Source organism: Pipistrellus kuhlii, unplaced genomic scaffold (genome assembly GCF_014108245.1).
Source record: "Pipistrellus kuhlii isolate mPipKuh1 unplaced genomic scaffold, mPipKuh1.p scaffold_m20_p_56, whole genome shotgun sequence".
NCBI lineage: Eukaryota > Metazoa > Chordata > Mammalia > Chiroptera > Vespertilionidae > Pipistrellus > Pipistrellus kuhlii.
Genome location: NW_023425558.1, coordinates 198784 through 217360, shown reverse-complemented (window position 1 = coordinate 217360; position 18577 = coordinate 198784). Strand labels below are relative to the sequence as shown.

At 65.8% G+C, this 18577-nt stretch overlaps 1 protein-coding gene across 8 annotated transcripts; it reads right to left on the bottom strand.

Moving 5' to 3' along the window:
* Nucleotides 1-436: 436 nt before the first annotated feature.
* On the bottom strand, nucleotides 437-18354 carry LOC118706862 (pecanex-like protein 3). Of its 8 annotated transcripts, none has more exons than XM_036416508.2 (35): nucleotides 18202-18354; nucleotides 17656-17843; nucleotides 17353-17452; nucleotides 17192-17231; nucleotides 17012-17107; nucleotides 15676-16800; nucleotides 15090-15213; nucleotides 14830-15005; nucleotides 14323-14413; nucleotides 13840-13975; nucleotides 12301-12461; nucleotides 11463-11616; nucleotides 11208-11240; nucleotides 10818-10989; nucleotides 10608-10718; nucleotides 10246-10337; nucleotides 9997-10106; nucleotides 9714-9819; nucleotides 9520-9612; nucleotides 9242-9392; nucleotides 8394-8538; nucleotides 7896-8073; nucleotides 6470-6578; nucleotides 6194-6323; nucleotides 5802-5860; nucleotides 5490-5705; nucleotides 4654-4907; nucleotides 3505-3735; nucleotides 3294-3397; nucleotides 2813-2960; nucleotides 2502-2732; nucleotides 1963-2237; nucleotides 1476-1609; nucleotides 1096-1391; nucleotides 437-1022 (listed from the first exon to the last, which is right to left on the bottom strand). In XM_036416508.2, the coding sequence occupies exons 1-35, from the start codon at nucleotides 18352-18354 to the stop codon at nucleotides 828-830; spliced, it is 6117 nt and encodes a 2038-aa protein (XP_036272401.1). In that variant the 3' UTR covers nucleotides 437-827. The 8 variants fall into 8 exon arrangements, with proteins under 8 accessions (XP_036272401.1, XP_036272406.1, XP_045429677.1 ...); XM_036416513.2 differs by having other exon boundaries at nucleotides 12301-12422; XM_045573721.1 differs by having other exon boundaries at nucleotides 2813-3008; nucleotides 14830-15009; nucleotides 15091-15213.
* Nucleotides 18355-18577: the final 223 nt, after the last annotated feature.

Below are 18577 nucleotides of genomic sequence, written 5' to 3'. Positions count from 1 at the left end.
GCCCAGCGAGTGTCCGGCTCTCCAGGCGGAGCAGGTGCTCAGACGCTGCTGCCGGCCACTGGCTGAGCGCTGGGTCCTGCTCTACACACTTGTCCTGAAAACCCGCAGACAGCTGTCACCTTCCTTATGGGGGAGAAATTAGTTCAGAGGAAGGTCTGGGCCACATAAGGCCAGTTACCAGGGCTGATAATTGTAGGAGCCAGCCACGGTAACGGTCTTCACATGCCATACAGGTGAGAAGAAATGAAATAAAATGGATTTTGAGTCAAGGCTTGAAAAGGGAATGGGCTAGTAAGGAAGGGGACTAACAGTGTGTTCTTCTGAACTTTCTCTCCATCCCCATCCGTTACACTCCTCTCCACGCTCACTCACTGACTGGCCAACTCTCCCTTCCACCCAACATCCCCACACAGAGTAGAAAGCACCAACCAAAATCAAAATAGTGTTATTAATTCTGGTGTCTCCGAAGCACGGAAGAAAAAAAGGAACAGAAACCACCCTTCCCACACTCAGCCCGGTCCCGGCCCTGCAGGCAGTGCGGCCAGAGGCCCAGTCCTGGCCGCAGGCTGAAGCGGGACCAGCCCATGGTTTGGCTCTGGGCCCGGCTGGGAGGCTCCTGCCTCAGTTTGGGAGTCCAGGCCCTGGACTCGGGTTGAGAGTCAGGGGTCAGGGTGAGAGTTCTGGGCCACTTAGTCTGGCGCTCTGGCTAAGGCGACCAGAGGTCAGGTTCAGCCGTGGACGGAAGCCAAAACCCTTGGTCCTGTGGTCCAGCGGAGGCCGAGGCCATGGTCCAGGTGACTGCGTCCGGCGGGATCCAGCGCGGGCGCTCAGTACTGATGGTCCAGCAGGGGCTGGGCGGCGGGGCTCTCCCGCTCCTCGGAGGGGGCAGGCCAGGCTCCCGGGGCTCCCGGGGGTGTGCCGCCCTCGGGAGCACTGCTGTCCAAGCAGGGGACGTCCCGGGCTGCTCTGGGGGGTGAGGCGTCGGTGCTGATGTCCAGGCTGAAGCTGAGGTCTAGGGGCGCCTGGGGGAGGGCAGACAGGTTGGTAGAAGAAACCCGAGCTGCCCAGAACCCAGTCCTCCCACAGGATCCTTACCTGAGACTTGGGGGTGCCTTCTTTGGGGCTCCCTGAGGCTGGCTCCCCCTCGGGTCCCCCTAGCCCCTTCCGACCCCCCAAGCTCCACTTCCCACTGGGACCTTCGGAATAGAGACCAGGGCCAGGGGGCCTTGAGGGCCGGGGACCCTCAGTGGGGGCAGGTGAAGCGGGGGGCTGTCCAGGGAGCCGAGGGGGTGGCCACTGCAGCAGAGGAGGGGGGCGGCCATCACCAGAACTGCTAAGGGAGGGCCTCGGGCCCCAGCCAGCGCCTGGCGGGAGGAGCTGGTCGCCACTGCCTGTGGAAGACAGATAAGAGGGCAGAGACTCAGCCAGGCCGGCCCGGCCCCTCGCTCACTGGCTCGGCCTGGCCTCGGGCTCACCTGCCGTGTTCTCGGGCGTGGGGTGCGCCAAGGGGGGGTTATTGCTGAGGGCAGTCAGGCCGCCGCCTCCGCCACAGTCTGAGTCGTCTACGTTCCCGCCACTATTGCAGCCGGCACCGCAGCCCTTGTGAAGCCTGGGGGGAGGCGAAGAGGTTGGTGGAAAGGCCAGAGGCCTCACAAACGGAAGTGCTCAGTTCGGGACAAGCCTCTGACATTCCTGAGCCCTGGGGTGCCGTCTGCTCTCCGGGATCTGTCAGGAAGGCATTCCCCACGGCTCGCAGGCTAAAGGCCAGCTTCGGCTGGGGGCTGGGGTGGAGCCAAGTCAGCTCTGGGAAGGGGTCAGCTCTTGGCTCCATCCTGGCTCCAGCACTTCCTCCCCGAGACCCTGGAGGAAGTGGCTTCATCTCTCCGAGCCTCAGCTTCCTGCCGGTGAACCAGCCCCCAGGCGGGGGCGGGGGTGGGAGGTGGAGGGGCAGCGAGGGCTCACCTTTCCCAGCTCTGCAGAAGCCAGCGGGCAATGGCGCCCAGGCTGACGGGGCCCCCCCACAGCGCCCGCAGCTGGGGGTGGCTGCCCGCCAGGGAGGTGGTGAGGGGCGACACGTAGATGGGGTAGCCGAGGGGCTGGTCGCAGGAGGAGTTGATCATGTTGCGGAGCGCCTGCTTGGCGTTCTGGATGCTGCCGCGCTCCGGGTTGCGGTTGCGCAGGAACACCAGCTCCTGCTGCTGCCCGGCCCACAGGCCGCGCACGCACTCCCGGTTCACCTGCGGAACAACGCAGGGTCAGGGCTGCGGGGGACGGGGCCGGGGGGCTGCGGGAGACAGGGTCAGGGGGCTGCGGGGGGACAGGGCAGGCCAGGGGGCTGCGGGGGGACAGGGCAGGCCAGGGGACTGCAGGGGGACGGGGTCAGGGGGCTGCGGGGGGACGGGGTCAGGGGGCTGCGGGGGGACGGGGTCAGGGGGCTGCAGGGGGACAGGGTTGTGGGGCTGCAGCGGGACAGTCCGGGCAGGGCCGGGGCGGTAGCCCACCTTGATGACGCGGAAGCTGAGGTGGCGCCGGTTGAGCATGATGATCTTGTACTCGTCGGAGGCGTCGTCCAGCACGTGGCGCAGTGCCAGCAGCGAGGGCGTGTTGCTCAGGATGGCACTGCGCCAGGCCGGGTCGCCCTCGTGCGAGATGACCAGCCGCTCCTCGTTGGCGGCGATGGCGTCGTACAGGGCGGCGGGCTCCTCGTACTCGTCCGGGGACGTGAAGTGGTCCTGCGGGAGGAGCAGGGGGCAGGTCAGGGCCGGCCTGAGCGGCTGCAGCCCCCCCCCTCTGCTCGGGCCGCCCCTCCCACCTGGTGGAGCTTGAGGGCCATGCGGACCCCGGGGGCCACCACGCGGTGCAGCAGGTCCATGTCGGCGAAGACCCACTCGTCCCGCGGGGAGGTGATGCGGAAGTCGCCCTTGAAGAGGGCATGCAGGCCGTACAGGAAGGGCTCCAGGCTGGGGAGGGGCCGAGGTGAGCCTGGGCTGCCCAGCTCCGGCTCCAGGCTGGGGAGGGGCGAGGTGAGCCTGGGCTGCCCAGCTCCGGCTCCATGGGCAGCGGTCTAAGCTGAGGCCGTTCGTCATTCTGGGCCTCAGTTTCCTCGCCTGGACAAGGTCAGTTTCTGCCCAGTCCCTCCCAGGGAGGTGAGGAGCACAGGTCACGACTAGGGGGTGCCTTGCCCACTAGAGAGCCGCACTGAAGGAAGACCAGAGGAGCCTCCTGCTGGCCTCTGGCCTGGAACTCTCCGTGGGGGGGTGGAGGGGTGACAGGCCCCCGGACGGGGCACTCACCTGGCAGACATGCTGTGCGAGGCGGTCCCCAGGGCCCGGCGGCCCAGCACGCAGAGGCCGAAGCACAGAGTGACCAGCGGCGAGTTCCAATCCTGATCCACGGGCTGTGGCACAAGGACCCCCATCCCCCGAGCCCAGCTCAGACCTGGGACGGAACGTGGGTTGGGTGGGGCTGAGGGTGAGGAGACGGCCCCGGGGAGCGGGGACAGACCTGGCTGCGCCGGGAGGCGCAGTACTGGATCCACTCCAGGTGCACGGCGCAGAAGGAGGGCAGCGAGAGGCCCGAGAGGCGCAGGTCGTAGTCCTCGTCCACGCTCAGGGAGAAGGTGGGGTCCGAGTCGGCGTAGCCGGGCGCCCGGACGGGCCGCAGCGCCGCCGCGATGCCCTCGTGGCTCAGCCACGCCTCCAGCTTGGGCGAGCGGCTCACGTAGTAGATGATGCTCTGAGAGGAGGCCCGGCGTCAGGGCGGGGCCCGTGCCCGGCAGTGCCTGGGCCTGGGCGGGCGCTGCTGCGGGAGAGCCCAGGGACAGGGGCTTCTCCCGGACGCTGAGCCCTCTGAGCCACAGGCAAATCTGCTCTCCCCTGGGCCACGCAAGCACCCCTCCTTAGCGCGGCCTGGGAGGGCCCTGCACCGTGGCAAACGCTTGCTTCAGAAGATGCCCCATGTGTGAGGGAGACGGAGGCTCGGACAAACCGCAGACCTGCCTACATTCACACAGCAGGGTGACTGAGGTGAGGTGGGATCCCAGGACCTTCAATCCCATGATGCCATGGGGCCCAGGCCCCAGAAGCTGGGAAGGCGGGCTGAGTGAGTGGGGCTGCCCACAGGCCAGTGCATGACAGCCACAGGACCTACCCCCAGAAACAAACCATCCTGCGCCCAGTCAGGGCCGCCGGACCCCTGAGAGCCTGCTGGGCCAACGGAGGAGCCACGCTGAGGGGCCCCTCAGCTCAGTCATGGCGGCGGGAACGGAAGCAGCACCGTTTCCCTGGGGCTGAGGGAGGAGGGGGCAGGCTGGAGAGGGCTGGCTGCCCCTGCACCCGAGGAAGGCTACCAGCAGCCTAAGGCGTGAGCGGGCAGCATGGCTATGAGGTCACTTTGGGCTCCAGGCAGACCAGTTCCTGGCTGACCATCTCCGCAGGCTGGGCCCATAAGCCTCCAAGCACCAGAAAATGCGGGAGGGGCGGGCCTGGCACAGTAAGGGCTGCCCACCGGCCTCCGTGCTACTGCCCCCGGCCAGCCTTCTGAAGCAGTGCTGAGGCGGGCACCCAGCCTGCACAGCCCGGGAGGCCTCTGCTTCCCGCGGGCACAACAGGCCCCACACGGGAGCGGGTGGGGTGCCCGGCGGAGCGGCCGTACCTTCACGTAGTAGGTGATGAGGATCTTGCGGAGGTCGAAGACCTGCAGCATGGAGGCGGCGTTGTTGTCGCTGATGCTGTAGCCCTCCAGCACGTACTTGCTGGCTGTCACCTCCCAGGCCAGCCAGCGCTGCCCGAAGGCGGCGTTGAAGGACAGGACCCGCGGCAGGTGGCCGGGCTCGCAGCAGCAGCAGCCCTCGTCCTCCTCCACGCCCTCGGTGATGGCCTCCACCTCGCGCTGCTGGCAGTACGTGCCTGCGGGGAGCGCCCGTTCAGAGGACCCCAGGCCCTCCTCCCAGCGAGTGCGCAGGGGTGGCACAGTCACCCTCCCAGCGGGGTGCTGTGTGCGTGAGCTGACTCCAGGGGCACATGGGCGGCAGGGGAGGGCGCGGGCTCTGGTCCCTCTCAGAGACACTGACGCTCACAGAGAAGGAAGGGGCTTTGCTCAGGGTGACGAGCTTAGATGCCTGTGCACTGTCCGCGGCCGCTTTGAAGCGGGTATCCAGTGTGTGCGTCTCTCTGTGGGGAAGAAGCTAGTTCACCAGTGGCGCGATGTGTGGCACCCAGCCTGGGCCACGGCCACGGCCACGGCCACGGGGCAGGCCAGCAGGCACTGGCGGGAGAACGCAGAGCTCCAGGCCCAAGCCTTCGCCACGCAGCCCGCTCAGTCACATCAGCCCCAAAGGCCCGGCAGGGACAGCCGTGGCCAAAGGAGACCCTGCCACCCACTGCCCAGCCCAGCAAAGCCAGGAAGGAAGAGTGCCTTGCTCAAGGTCACCCGGAAAACGGCAGAGCTGACTGGCACCAGCCTGCACACACTGTGACACAGCAGCTCACCCCGGAACTCCAGGCCACGCAGCTGGAAGGTGACGAGGCCGTTGCCGACCTCGATGAGGTGCACCAGGGCGTTGAGGTAGTCGGAGGCCAGCACGAAGCAGTCCCCGGGGCCGTAGTTGCCCCAGCGGCCCAGCACCAGGTCCCCGCACAGCGTGTGCTGAAGCGAGCGCGTCAGGTGCTCGTAGAAGATGGAGTTGAGGTTGTTGTCATCGGCGCCTGGGACCCAGCACAGACAGGAAGTGGACAAGGTGACAAGTAAGCGAGGCTTCTCCTCAGGAGACCCACTGGAAAGCCCCGGGTGGCTGTACGCACCGGGGTTCCGGTCCAGCTGGGTGACCAGGCGGGTGTTGGAATGATCCACACGTTTAGTGCTGTTTGAGGAGAGGGACAACACGGTGACCTCAGGTGGCAGTCCCGCCGGCCCCCTCACGTCCCGCTGACCCCCCCACGCCCGGGCCCATGCCAGCGGCACCGTCACTTAGGAGGAGGCCGAGACTCAGGGCGGAGGACTCACCCCGGACCATGTGCCAAGAAGCCCAGGGAGTGGGCCCGAGGCCTGGGTTTTGCCCTCATCGGACCACCCACCTGAAGCCCACTCTGCCCGGCACCCCGCCCACCGCAGGGCCCCAGCTGCCCCCACCCTGCCTCAGGCAGCAGCCCGCCTCCGGGCCCTTGGGGTGAGGTGCCGTCTCCCCCAGACTCACTTGTAGTCGCGCTCCCAGAACTTGAGGGGCCGCGCGTAGGACATGATGAAGACGGCGCTGCCCAGCAGGGGGTTGAGGGGCGTGGAGAAGAGCGCCGAGAGCAGGGCCTGGACGAACAGCATGGCCGAGTCTGGGCGCGACGAGTCAAGGAGGCGGCCAGGACGTTGGACCCTCCCGCCCCCCCACCCCCTTCAACCCGCCAATCCATCCCGGGCACCCCATCCCGAGCCACGGTCCTCTCTGCACCCCCACCAGGAGCGAGCGTAGGCCAGGTACGTGGCACGGCGAAGGGCTGGGCGAAAGCGTGGAAAGCCGAGCCCCAGGTGATCTGCCAGGGCGCGATGTAGGTCAGCACAAAGCGCAGCTTGTACAGCAGGTCCCACAGCTGCAGGGTCAGAGGGAGAAGGTCAAAGACATGAGGTCACTCACAGAGTGGGGTCTACCAAGTGCCCACTCAGAGCCTTGGCGCATCCCACTGGCTGCCCACATGGGAGTCAAGCTCAAGTTCACTCCCAGCCCTCTCTCTGGACCTGGCTCAAAGCCCTTGTTACCATTAGCAACCACACTGAGGGGCACTTAATTCATTCAACCACTCGAGAGCTTTCCATTGCAGACTCCCTTCACAGCCGGAAGCTGAGGTTCAGAGGACGGAGCGCGGAACAGGACTGGCTCAGGCCATCCCTGTCAGTGAGGAGGCTGGCCTCGACTATGGGACCAAAGTCAAGACGCAGTCACAGGCGCTGCGCTCAGAGGAGACGGCTGGCTCCCCGTCACCATGGGCCAGACCAGACCAGGCCAGAAGGCCCAGCGAGCAAGAGGCTTGGGCCCACGCAGCCGCACGACGGCAGGACCCAGGGCAGAGCCAGGACCAGTGGTTTGTTCACTGTGAGCCCAACTCAGAGAGGGTTTGTTGTTGTTTTAGTTCTTCTTTAAAATATTTTTATTGATTTTAGAGAAGGAGAGAAATAGAGAGACAGAAACATCAATGATGAGAGAGAATCATTGATCGGCTGCCTCCTGCACACCCCCCACTGGGGATCAAGCCTACAACCCAGGCCTGTGCCCCTGGCCGGGACTCTTCAGTCCGCAGGCTGACGCTCTATCCACTGAGCCAAACCTGCTAGGGCTGCAACTCAGCTCTTAACTGGGCTCCAGGGCTGTTGCTGCCAAGGGGCAGAGCTCAGAGGTCGGTGTCCGAGAACAAGGCCAAGACCCATCTACTGCTTACAAGACGGGTGGAGAGGTATCGTCATTCAGAGGAAGACCGGGATTCACATGTGGGTGGGGCCCAGCCAGTGTGGCTCCGTGGTGGAACATTGATCTATGGACCATGAGGTCTTGGGTTCAATTCCCAGTCAGGGCACATGCCCAGGTTGCAGGCTCGATCCCTAGTGTGGGGTGTGCAGCCAGTTGACGCTACTCTTTCTACCCCTCTCCCTTTCTCTCAAAAATCAAATAAATATATCTGTGTGTGTGTGTAAATAAACACAAAAAATAGCTGGCCACCAATCTCTCGGGGACCTGAAGCAAATCACTTACCCTGTTAGACCACACCTTCCTCTTGGCCCCTCTAGAAGCTGCCGGAAGGCCACAGCGGTGAGTGGGACGGCAGCTAGAGGGGCGCAGGCCTGAGGAGTCACCTCCAGCCCGCACCGAGGCACAGCTCGGCTGCCCACCCCGCCCGGAGCCCCGTGCGGCTCACCTTGCTGCACAGCAGGGACATGAGGAAGTAGTCGAGCAGAAAGCCCTGGGAGAGGCGCGGGTAGTCGAAGTGGAAGAGCAAGACGGTGAAGGCCAGGGTCAGGTACTGCTGGGGTGGACAGCAGAAGGCCGAGCGCAGCAACTTCAGCCCGGCCACGGTCATCAGCAGCGCCCGGCAGCTACGGGGGAGGGGCAGGCACTGTGTCAGTTGCCTGGCGGGGTGGGGGTGGGGGAGGGGTGGGGTGGAGAGGGGCGCTCAGGGGACAGTGGCTGGGCTGTCTGGGCTCTCTGGGCTGGCCCTGCTCTTTGGGCCCATGACACTTGGTCTCTGCCCTCTCAGGGTCCCCCTCCTTAGACCTATCTGGGAGACACACTGCTTTCCAGGAGGCAACTGCTCCGGGGCAGGGAGGGAGGGGCTGGGTCCTCCCTTCGCCTGCGGGCAGAGCAGGCCCGTTTCCTCTGGCCCAGTCCAGAGCAGCCGGCGGCGGGCGGTCCTCACTAGAGGCAGAACTTGTCCGGGTGGCTGACCACCGTGTGGGCGTCCACGGTGAGGGCGTTGAGCACCACGGCGGGGTACAGGAGGTACTTCTCCACGCACTGCAGGCCGGCATACAGCTTCTCGAACCACATCACCTGGGCGGCGCCTGCAACACGAGGCGCCTTTGTCAGCCCTGCCCTCCACCCTCCCGCCCCAGAGCCGGGCAGGCGTGCCTCGGAGGAACCGGGGGGGAGGGCAGACCTGGGCGCAGGGTTCCGGGCCCAGAGACTGTGGGAGGCGGTGATCTCTGCAGCACACAGAGGTGCGGGGCCTGGGCAGGGCACACTGAGGGGCCAGGGCAGTGCTCCAAGGGCTGCCCAGATGCTGCTGCCACCCAGGCGGTGGGTGAGGCCAGGTACACAGTGACCTGAGCTCTAGGGCCCCTCTGAAGGGCTCAGCTCGAGCTAACGATAGCCACATGGAAAAGCTGGCCCAGGGGCGAAATCTGCCATCGTTTTATAAAAACAAGGCCCGTGGACCTCTGTAGACCAGACTGCCCTGCCCGATGACAACGTGCACCGGGCAGATTCAGTCCGCCGGTAACAGCCGGCGATTCCGGACAAGAGAGCTCTGCAAGGCACGGACTTCTCCCCTCTCCTCGGAGAGCAGGGTGAGCAGCAGAGGGCAGGGAGGGCACAGCGGGCCAAGCAGGGGCCAAGCGGGCCCAGTGGCAGGAGAGGGCAGCGAGGGCCGTGAAGCAGAGGGCAGCCCAGGAGGAGGCTGCCCCCTGCTGGCACTCTGAGCCGAGAGGACCACATGGATCAGCCAGGAAGTCAGGGCAGGCGGTGGTGGAGGGTCCCGGCACTCACCGCGCACTTCGTACTGGCTGTACTCCAGCGGCTTCAGCACCGGCTGCGACAGGCAGAACCAGGGCAGCTGCTTGCGGAGCTGCGGCAGCAGGTAATGTGTGAAGAAGCCCACGGCCCCGGCCAGTGCGTACAGCACGAACCCCAGCACGGACTGCAAGAGAGGCCAGAGGCTCAGCCACGGGGGGGGCGAGGGGCACAGGGGGCCTTGGGCACAGACTGGGCAGGGGCCTCAGGTAAGCGGGCTCCCGCAAGCACCGGGGGGGGCTCGCCACACAGACCTTCAGGGCAATGAAGACGGTGCTGGCGCTGATGGCGAAGGTGAGCACAGCGATCACCACACACATCACCAGGTCGGAGTGCAGGACCTCGCGCTGCGGGGCCAGGAGAAACCAGCTTGGGTGCCCGCCGCCCAGTGGCTGACAACACCTCTCTCAGCGCCCTCCCAGGACCAGAGGCCCGCCCTCGGCCTCACCACGGACTGGCGCATCTTGTCTGGCAGGGGGTCTGGGGGCTCGGCCCGGGCTGTCTCCAAGCTCCGCTCCTCCAGCTCGGGGAAGAGCTTGCTCCGGATCAGGGACCTGGGGGGCGGTGAGAAGAATCAGGTACCAGGTCTGGAGAGAGCCCCCTCCTCCCACAGCCCCAAGGTCAGGAGGTGACAGGCACATGCACAGCCCCACAGACCGCCCCCCAACCCTTGCCATGCAGACACACATACGAACACACGTGTGCACAGACTGGCACACGCAGGCACCCACCAGAGCACGGTGGGGTCGCTGCTCTGCCGGCTCAGGTGGTAGGACAGGGCCACCAGGAGGCCGCAGAAGACGGAGAAGAGGACCGGGACGTGCTGCTCTGGCCAAGGAGTCTGGGGAGAGAAGGCATGCCGGCCGGGGCGGGAGGTGAGGGGGGCGCCACCCCCGGGGGGAGCCATTGCTGAGCTGAGCCCGATACACAGCCCGTCCCGGCAGCCCCTGGGCCTCAGCGCGCCCGCCCGTCGCCGCTACCTTGATGGCCCCGAGGCAGAAGCCGTAGAGCAGCGCGGCCGCCAGCAGGCTGCGGGAGAGGCTGAAGACCGCGGTGAGCGGGCTGGTGGCGGCTGCGAGGGAGGAAACGGCAGCTGAAGCCCTGCTCCCGCCCGCCGGCCCCACCTCACTGCCCCGCTCCCCTCACCTCCCAGAGGCCAGCCTCCGGGGACCCCATCCCTAGCCCCTCTCTGTGCCGCAGCCCTGAGAGGCCTCCAGAGCTCCTGGCATTTGGGGGTTTAAACCACTTGCTTGGGGAGGAGAGGAACAAACAGCTCTTCAAGTCCATGGTGCCTCCTGGGCCCCCCCCGCCCCCAGCCTCCCAGCCCCCTGCGGGCACGTACCTGTGCCCCCAAAGCCGTGCATGTCTATCTGCTCCAGCAGGTACATGAGGCAGGTGTTGACTTGGGGCAGGAGGCCCAGGAGAAAGACGAAGGGGAAGCACAGGGTAAACACTGGTGGGAGGGCGAGGGAGGACCCGGTCAGCCTGGGGGCTGGCCTAGGCCCACCTGAGGCTGTGCTCCCCGCGCCCCTGCAGCCCTGCCCAGGCTCACCAGTGGCCACGTCGCGGGCACAGAAGAAGAAGGAGGCGGAGAAGAGTGTGAGGCCGTAGAGCGAGACGGGCGGGAAGGGCTGGGCCGAGCCGAGGGCGTCCAGCAGCCAGATGAGCAGGCAGCAGATGCAGAAGTAGACCGGCCGGCTGTATGCGATCACCCAGTTGTGGCCCTGGGAAGCGGGCCTGTGAGGAGTGGGGCCTCCCACCGACCACCCTGCACGCATGTGCACACCCAGGCACGTCCATGCACACTCAGGCGCCCAGGCCTGGCCCGGGACCGAAGACAGAAAGCCTGGCCGGGAGGGGCAGGAGGACGGAGGACTGGGGCTAGCCGAACCCGCCCCGCCCGGCCCAGCCTCCTGGCACAGGCTGCCCCTCCAGGACTCACGTGCATGGGCGACGCCGCGTCAGGCTGGACGCTCTGGAAGAGAGGGAGCCACATTGCATGGGGCGCCAGCACCCTTGGGGGACAGAGGCTACCACTGGGCTGTTATGAGTGACAGGGAAGGACCCTAAACTGCAGAGCCCAGTTCTCCCGTTTGTAAGATGGGGCTGGCTTAGCGGGTGTAGGCGCCTTGCCTTCTGGCTGCTCACCGCCCTCGGACAGGCCGTGGGAAGGGCTGGGAGAGGGGAGGAGCCTGACCTTCAGCAGGGAGTACTGGCAGGAGGCGATGACCAGGCAGAACTGGAAGACCCAGATGTCGGTGAAGAAGCCCTTGAGCAGCAGCAGGTAGCCTAGGAAGGCGACCAGGCTGCTCAGGCCCACACCGAGGACGTTCTCCAGCGGCCCCCGGGTCCTGGAGAGACAGCGGCCGTCACACACCTCGTCACCACTAATGGGCGCCGGACCTGACCACAGAGGCCCCGTCTGGGCCTGAGCTCAGGCCAGGCTCATCCTCTGACCTCTGACCTCTGACCTCTGAGGGGCGTGGCCAGGTTGCACCTGCTCCAGGAAGCCACCTTGTGCCCCAATCTGTGCCCCCTCTGGAGACTGAGGGCTCCAGGTGCCACCACTCGTGGGACCTGCCCACCCCCAGCGAAGGCATGCCACCCTCTGACCCAGGCCGTGCTCAGCACACGCTGCTCACAGAGCCTGGGGGACCCAGTACACAGGAAGCCAGGACGGGGGTCCGAGGCCGAACTGTCCACACAGACAACAAGTCATCGGACTTTCTGGGCCTCAGTTTCCCGAGAAATGGGGTGACAAATAGTTTGTCAGCTTTTTTAGGCAATAGGACTCAATCTAACCAAATGTGCTACAGAAATAAATGACACGATAGACTGAAAAGGAGTTTGAGCAGAGCTTTGGGAGAGAGAGTATTACCCGCCTGGCCATCCCTTTGTGCCCAGGGGAACCTAAAGAAACCCCACTGCAGACTGGTCTTCGGGGCCCCTCAGAGCCCCAGCAGTCAGGCTCTCTGACGCCATGACAGCCTCCACATGCACGAGGTCTGGAAGGGGGGCTAACGGCGGGCACTCACCGGTCCAGCAGGGCCAGCAGGGCCAGCCGCTCGTAGCGCACGGACGTCCAGTGGCCGGGGAAAAGCCAGTACTTGTAGCTGTGCTGGGCTCGGGGCGGGGCCTCCTCCATCAGTGTCTGCTCCTGGGATTCGTGCAGGGAGTCCTGGTCCAGCAGGTCAAACTGCAGTCCCCACAGCCGCGGCCATCAGCCCCGCGCCCTCTCCACGGTCCATCCCCCTCCCGCCCTTACCCCCGCCCCCCCCCCCCCCCCCCCCGGCACACTGTACTGGTGGACCATTCCCTCCAGCACAGAAAGTCCCCACCTTCCAGCAGCCGCGTGCCCTGCCCCGACTCTCCACTGCAAGGGCCTCCTCATGGGCCCAGGTTCCCAGGACATGGCTCACCGCCTGCCCAGGACTATTCCCGCATCTGTCTGTCCTCTCCGCTCGGGCAGCACCTCCTGCTTCTTCCTGGGCTCAATGAAGTTCACCTTGTCCTTCAGGACTCAGTGTCTATGCTGCTCATCTCCCAGACAGAGGCATCGGGCTCACTCTGACTAGCCACCCTGGCGCCCACAGAACACTGGCTCGGACAGACCTGGTGCCACTGTCACTGCTACAACCTCTTTGATTTGTGTTCTTCATTCCCCAAGAACTTATGGGGCACAGCCTTGGGCCTGGCTCCGTGCTGGGCCTGGGATGTAACGGAGAGCAGGAACACACTGCACGCCCTTGGAGGTGACTGGCGGCCGTGCAGGACAGCGCAGCTGCCCCATGTGGAAGTGAAGGCAAATGTGTGCCTCAGGCAGAGGCACTGGGGCTTCTGCCCGGTGCCCAGGGTCTGCCCATGGGCCTGGGTGTTAGAGGCCTGAGTGCTTCTCCTATCACCACTCTAACCTCCGAATCTCTGTTCCACGCATGCCTAGTACTTCCAGCTCTGGCTGACCCTGCAAATTACTGTCCTAATCAGGACACTTTTAGGAGTAAAGAGAGCCCTGTGGCTGCTGAGATGACAGGCAGGAACACTGGCCCCAAGCTACCCCATGTGTCAGGGAGCAGCAGTTACTGTCTGGTAAGTTAAACTGCCCCTTCTGTAGGGATTCACAAACAACTGTCATCCCCACTGACTATGGGCCCCTCCAGGATTAAGACGATACTCCATGCCCAGCCGGCGTGGCACAATGGCTGAGCATCAACCTATGAACCAGGAGGTCATGGTTGGATTCCCGGTCGGGGCATATGCCTGGGTTGTGGACTCAATCCCCAGTGTGGGGCCTGCAGGGGCAGCTGATCAATGATTCTCTCTCAACATTGGTGTTTCTCTCTCCCTCTCTCCTTTCCTCTCTGAAATCAGTGAAAACATATTAAGAAAAAGAAGATATTCCAGCTGCATCTGCTGAGTAAGCAGCTCCCTGAACTATTCAGATCCAGGCAAATCCTGTGCCAGCCACCCAAGCCCAGAACAGACACCTGCAGGCCCCGGAGCTCTCCCTCAGCCCGTCCCTCCTGGTGGTCTCCCCGCTGCCCTCCGCAGGTCCCTGCCGGTCCGATGGCGCTCACCTCTGGGATCTCCAGGGGCACTCGGCGCACCTGCATGCCCTGCAGCACCACGGGCCTCGGCTGCAGCAGGTTCAGGCTGCCGGCCGCCTCGGGGACGTCAGCCGAGTGGAAGCTGGAGGAATGTGAGTGGCGGTCCCTGTGGAAACCACAGCCATGGGGTCAGGGCCGCTGGCACTGGGCGGGGTTGGGGCCAACACAGGCCATAACTGGAGGGGCTGCTCAGAGCAGGAAAAGAACAGAATCGGGGGCTCCAGAGGGGGCAGGAGGCCCTGGGTTCCTGGAAGACCCTGGAAGCCTCCTGCTTAAAGGTATCATGGACTCAAGGACCCAATAGGTCCTGTAGGCCTGCCCTTCACTGCCCCTTCCCCAACCCAGCGAACCGAGACATGGGAGACGCAGAGCCACCGCCACCCCCACCTGGGCCTCCAGTTCAGCCTGGGAGAGAAAACGTCCCAAAGGGCAGCCCACACTGGGGAGACTCACCAGGTCCCATTGGCTGCCTGATCGCCCTGCTGCCCTACGGGGTTCTCGTAGCCGCCTCCAGCCAGCCCGAAGGTGTAGGAACGCCGCACGCCTGGAGCAGGGGTGAGGGCATTGGACAACATGTCAGAGACAGGAGCACCAAGGCCCGACCCACGGGAACACCACAGCCTTTGAGAGCACTCTGCTGTGTCCCCTGCCCAGCCCGAGGACAGAGCAGAGGGAGGGCCTGCACTCGGGCACCCGGTGCGGATCCCATTCTACCACCGGCTCAGCCTCTGACTGCAGGCTGCGCCTCAGCTTCCTCAGCAGGCTGGGCAGGAGACCATCCCACCTCAGAGGCCGCAGGTGGGATGCAGGCAAGGCGCTCAGCAGAGGCCAGAGGTGCGGACTTCCCCGCGGCGAGCACTGCTGCGGGGCTGACGAGACCGCGGCAGGAGGAAGAGGGGGCACTGGGCGGCCGGAGCCAGAGGCTGGGCCTGCAGGGCTCTCGGGCTCGCGAGGGCTCACCGCTCTCATCGTAGAAGTAGTGCACGGCGCCCTCCGAGGTGTCGTCAAAGGTGCAGGCCTCGTGCACGTTGGCGCCGGCCCGAGTGAGCAGCAGCGAGGAAGCGAAGTGCAGGGCGGAGGGCAGCGTCAGCGCCCGGGAGTGGGAGGAGGCCCGGACCCGCTGTGCCTCGTGCAGGCTGCGGACAGGTCAGCATGGGTCAGCAGCTCTTAGAGCCCACTGGCCCCGGCCCACCGCCCTCAACCGGGGGGCAGGCACTCACCTTGGGGGCGAGCCCATGACAGACGCTGGAGGAGTGGGGTTACTGCCCGCGTTGTGGCGCCTCCGGATCGCCTGGGTCCGCCTCACGTTGCTCGCGTGGTCCCGCTTTCCGGCCTCCTCAGCTGCTGCCCGGAAAGACCCCGAGCATAAGGACAGTGCTGAGACAGAGCTGCTGGGGTGGGCAGGCACTCCTGCCTGGAGGGAAGGTCAGGCCTAGTCCAACCGTGCCCTGGCCCTGGGCCCCAGCGAGGCCGCCAACCGCTCAAGCCAGGTCCCCGTCTGTCAGTAAGGACAGTGCGACCTGCCCTGCCCACTGGGGGCCCAGGATGACGATGTGCTGCTGAGAGTCCTCAGGGCAGAGGTTTCAGGTGCGAACCGCAGCACCAAGGGCAAGGTGCCGGGGTCTCTGCCCGTCTCCTCACAGCCCCGCTTCCCTGAGGGGTTTGGCAGGCAAAGCGCTGAGCTCACACCCATCTGCTGCCTGAGACAGGCTGAGCCGACTGACCGGGCCCACTCCAGCCTGCCCCTTGCCCGAACCCAGGCCTCTAGCCGGCTCCCCACCCGCCCAGCCTGGAGCTGGCACTCACCTCCGCCCACGGCGCCTTCCTCCTGCAGCTCCCCCCGCCAACCAGGCTGGTTGGCAGCAGGTCCCCGGTGGGCCTCAGCGGACAGCACAGTGGGCTCCCCAGCAGCCAGCTCCACCCCTGCCTGCGCCTCCAGCTCGGCCTTGGAGCCAGCCAGGGGGGCCCTCAAGACGTCGCCCCCCGCCCCATCCATGCTCAGCACACGGGCGTGTGTTTTGGCGCTGGCAGTACTAGGCGTCCGCTGGGTCCCGTAGGGCCGCTTGGGGGGCACAGCGGTCCCTTCCTCAGCCCCATGAGGGGCCCGGCGCTTCCGGGGACCCCCCGCCGCGCCCCGGGAGCTCTCCGGGGAGTAGCAGGAAGAGGAGGAGCTGTCGGTGCTGTAGCGGCGCTGAGATCGGAGGCTGGAGGCCGGGCTCAGCTCACTGCCCTCGCTGCTGTCTTCGTCTTCAAAGAAGCCCCCGCCTTCCAGCAGGGGCCTGCGAGGGGCGTGGCCAGGCGGCGAGGGCCTCCGCGCAGGCGGCCGCCGTTTGCTAGGCCGGAGCAGGGCCAGGTCCTTGGGCCGCACAACCAGGAGTGGCTCCGCTGGGCCGGGCGGTGTCCCCGCGCCTATGACCGTGTCAAAGGAGCGCAGCGTGTCATCGGAGGGGACCCCGGCGTCCGGCGAGGCGGGCAGCTCCGCCTCGGAGGGCGGGTCTGTGTCGCTGCCCTCGGGGGCGTGCCCGCCAGGGGGGCTGTCCAGGTGGGTTGAGTTGGTCTTCTCGCTCTTAAAGCTGCTCAGCGTCTCCCTGTCGGTGCCACTGAAGCAGGAGTCCGAGGAGCCAGCTTTCTGGGTCATGGGGTCCCCCGAGCCCCGCCGGTCCAGAGGCTGGTAGCCCCCCACGCCCCGGTGCTGTTCTCGTCGGCTGCTGGTCCTCACCAGGGCCCGGTCGGGCCGGGACAGGGTCAGGAAGCTCTTGCTCAGCTCCTGGCTGAGGCTCCCCTTCAGCAGGGGACTCATAGGAGTGTCAGCGACACTGCTCCCGCTCCAGGCGGCTCCGCCTCCAGCCAGGGGAGAGCGCTCCGAAGAATCCGTGCTGGGGAGAGAGGGGTCTGGGGCAGCCCCCAAGGGCATCTGGGGAAGGTCTCCAACTGTCAACAGATGGAAGGCAGAGGTGAGTGAAGGACACATTGCCAAAGGACCTGGCGGCTGAGGGACCCAGGGCCCATGCTCTGAGAGCCCAGCAGGGCTAGAACCCCGAGGAGGCCCCACCCAGAACAAAGAAAGCACCAGGGAAGCAAAGCTGGGGTGACCCTAAGACAGACAGTCTTCCCCCAAGCCGCTCACACCAGGCCCACTCACTCAGCTTCTCCTGGGAGCTTAGCCTGAGCATCTCCCGATCGGCTGAGGTCACGATCACGTTGTTGCTGCCCTGCTCCCGCACCAGCTCCTTGATGTCTGCAACCGAGGCCCGAAGGCATCAGCAGGGCCCAGGGCGGCTGCCTGCCCTCCCCTTCCCCACAGCCACCAGCAGCCCCCTACCTCTGAGCGGCCCAGAGTCCTCCATCCGGGGAAGCAACTCCTGAGCAGATGGAAAAAGAAGTGAAGGGGCGAACAGGATAGGAAGTAAGCTCAGGACATACCCACGGTGGGGAGGGCTCCCAGGAGAGGAGCAGCAGAGGCCGGAGGCCGGGACCACTCACCGAGACCTGGTTGAAGCCAAACACGGAATGCTGGGAGCTACAGCGTACTGGGGGCGTGGAGCTCACTTTCCGAAACACTGTCATCTCCACTCCAGGGTCCCTGAGGGGGGGAGAGAGCGTCAGCTAGGAGCTACCCCTCTCTCTTCACATCGCACTTACTTCCTCTGCCATCTCCGTCACTTCTCCGGCTCTCCCTCAATTCCAGTGCCAACCACAGAGCCGCACTGACCACTCCCGGAGCCAATGGTCCCTGGGCCCCTCCTCCACCCTCCAGTGCTCAGGCCCTGCGCCCGCCCCGCCCACCTGAGCGGGTTGCTGTCCCCCTGGGCAGCCTCCTCCTCCTGCTCCCCCAGGGTAGAGTTGCGCTTCTCCACAATCTCGCCCTGGTCGAACATGGCGTGCAGCCGGTAGTTCACGGTCTTGATGGTGGTGAAGATGACGGCCACCACAAGGCAGTACACGCCGGCCACCACCAAGCTGGGGGGCAGGACCTGGAGGGGTGGGCAGGAGCAGGTCAGGTCCCTTCTCAACAGCCCGACCCCCCCAGTGTGGCTGCGACTCTCAAACTCACAAGCAGCTCCGCCAGCCCTCAGGGAACCCAGTGGGACACCTTGCCGGGGGTCCTGCCTCCTAACTCAAGAAATTACATGAGGCGCTCAAGGTCACCCAGCCCAGCGAAGGAAGAATTTGGCTCCTTCTCCACGCGATCCAAACTCTGCGGAGGTTCCTCTCTCCGCACCCCGGCACCCAGGGCGCAGTCCCGAACCCCTGCCAGGCTGCCAACCCTCGGTGACAGCTGCCCGCACTCTGGGCGGCGGGAGTTACAGGTAGGCGGCGGCGGGGTCTCACCATGTACAGCAGGAAGGGGAAGGTGAGCAGGAAGATCCAGACGTAGAGGTGGAAGCAGTTGGAGAAGGTGCTCTGGTGCGGGTCGAAGAACCAACCGCCGGTGAGCGAGGCCCACACCCCCTGGCGCAGTATCTGTAACACCTGCGACCCCATCGCCCCGCCACTGCTGCGCGCGCCCCGCTTCTGGGACCCTCATGGGGGCGGCCCCCGGCCCATGCCCCGCCTGGCGCCCGAAGGCCCCGGGGCTGGCCGCGCTCACGCCATGGCCTCCCCCGCAGGGAAGAGGGGTCCGCGGGGCGAGGTTGCGGGCAGGGGGCGGGGCCGGCCGGGGCAGTCAGCGGGGCCAGGCCAGGGCGCGGCGGGGGAGCCGCATCAG

Excerpts from the sequence above, each read along its gene's own strand:
- LOC118706862 (XM_045573721.1), bottom strand. The coding sequence starts at position 18,354 with ATGGGGTCGCAGGTGTTACAGATACTGCGCCAGGGGGTGTGGGCCTCG. Across the intron at positions 15,214-15,675 it reads GGAAGGCGCCGTGGGCGGAG|CAGCTGAGGAGGCCGGAAAG; the intron begins GTGAGTGCCAGC and ends CTTTCCGGGCAG. Across the intron at positions 13,976-14,322 it reads CAGGCAGCCAATGGGACCTG|GGACCGCCACTCACATTCCT; the intron begins GTGAGTCTCCCC and ends TGGTTTCCACAG.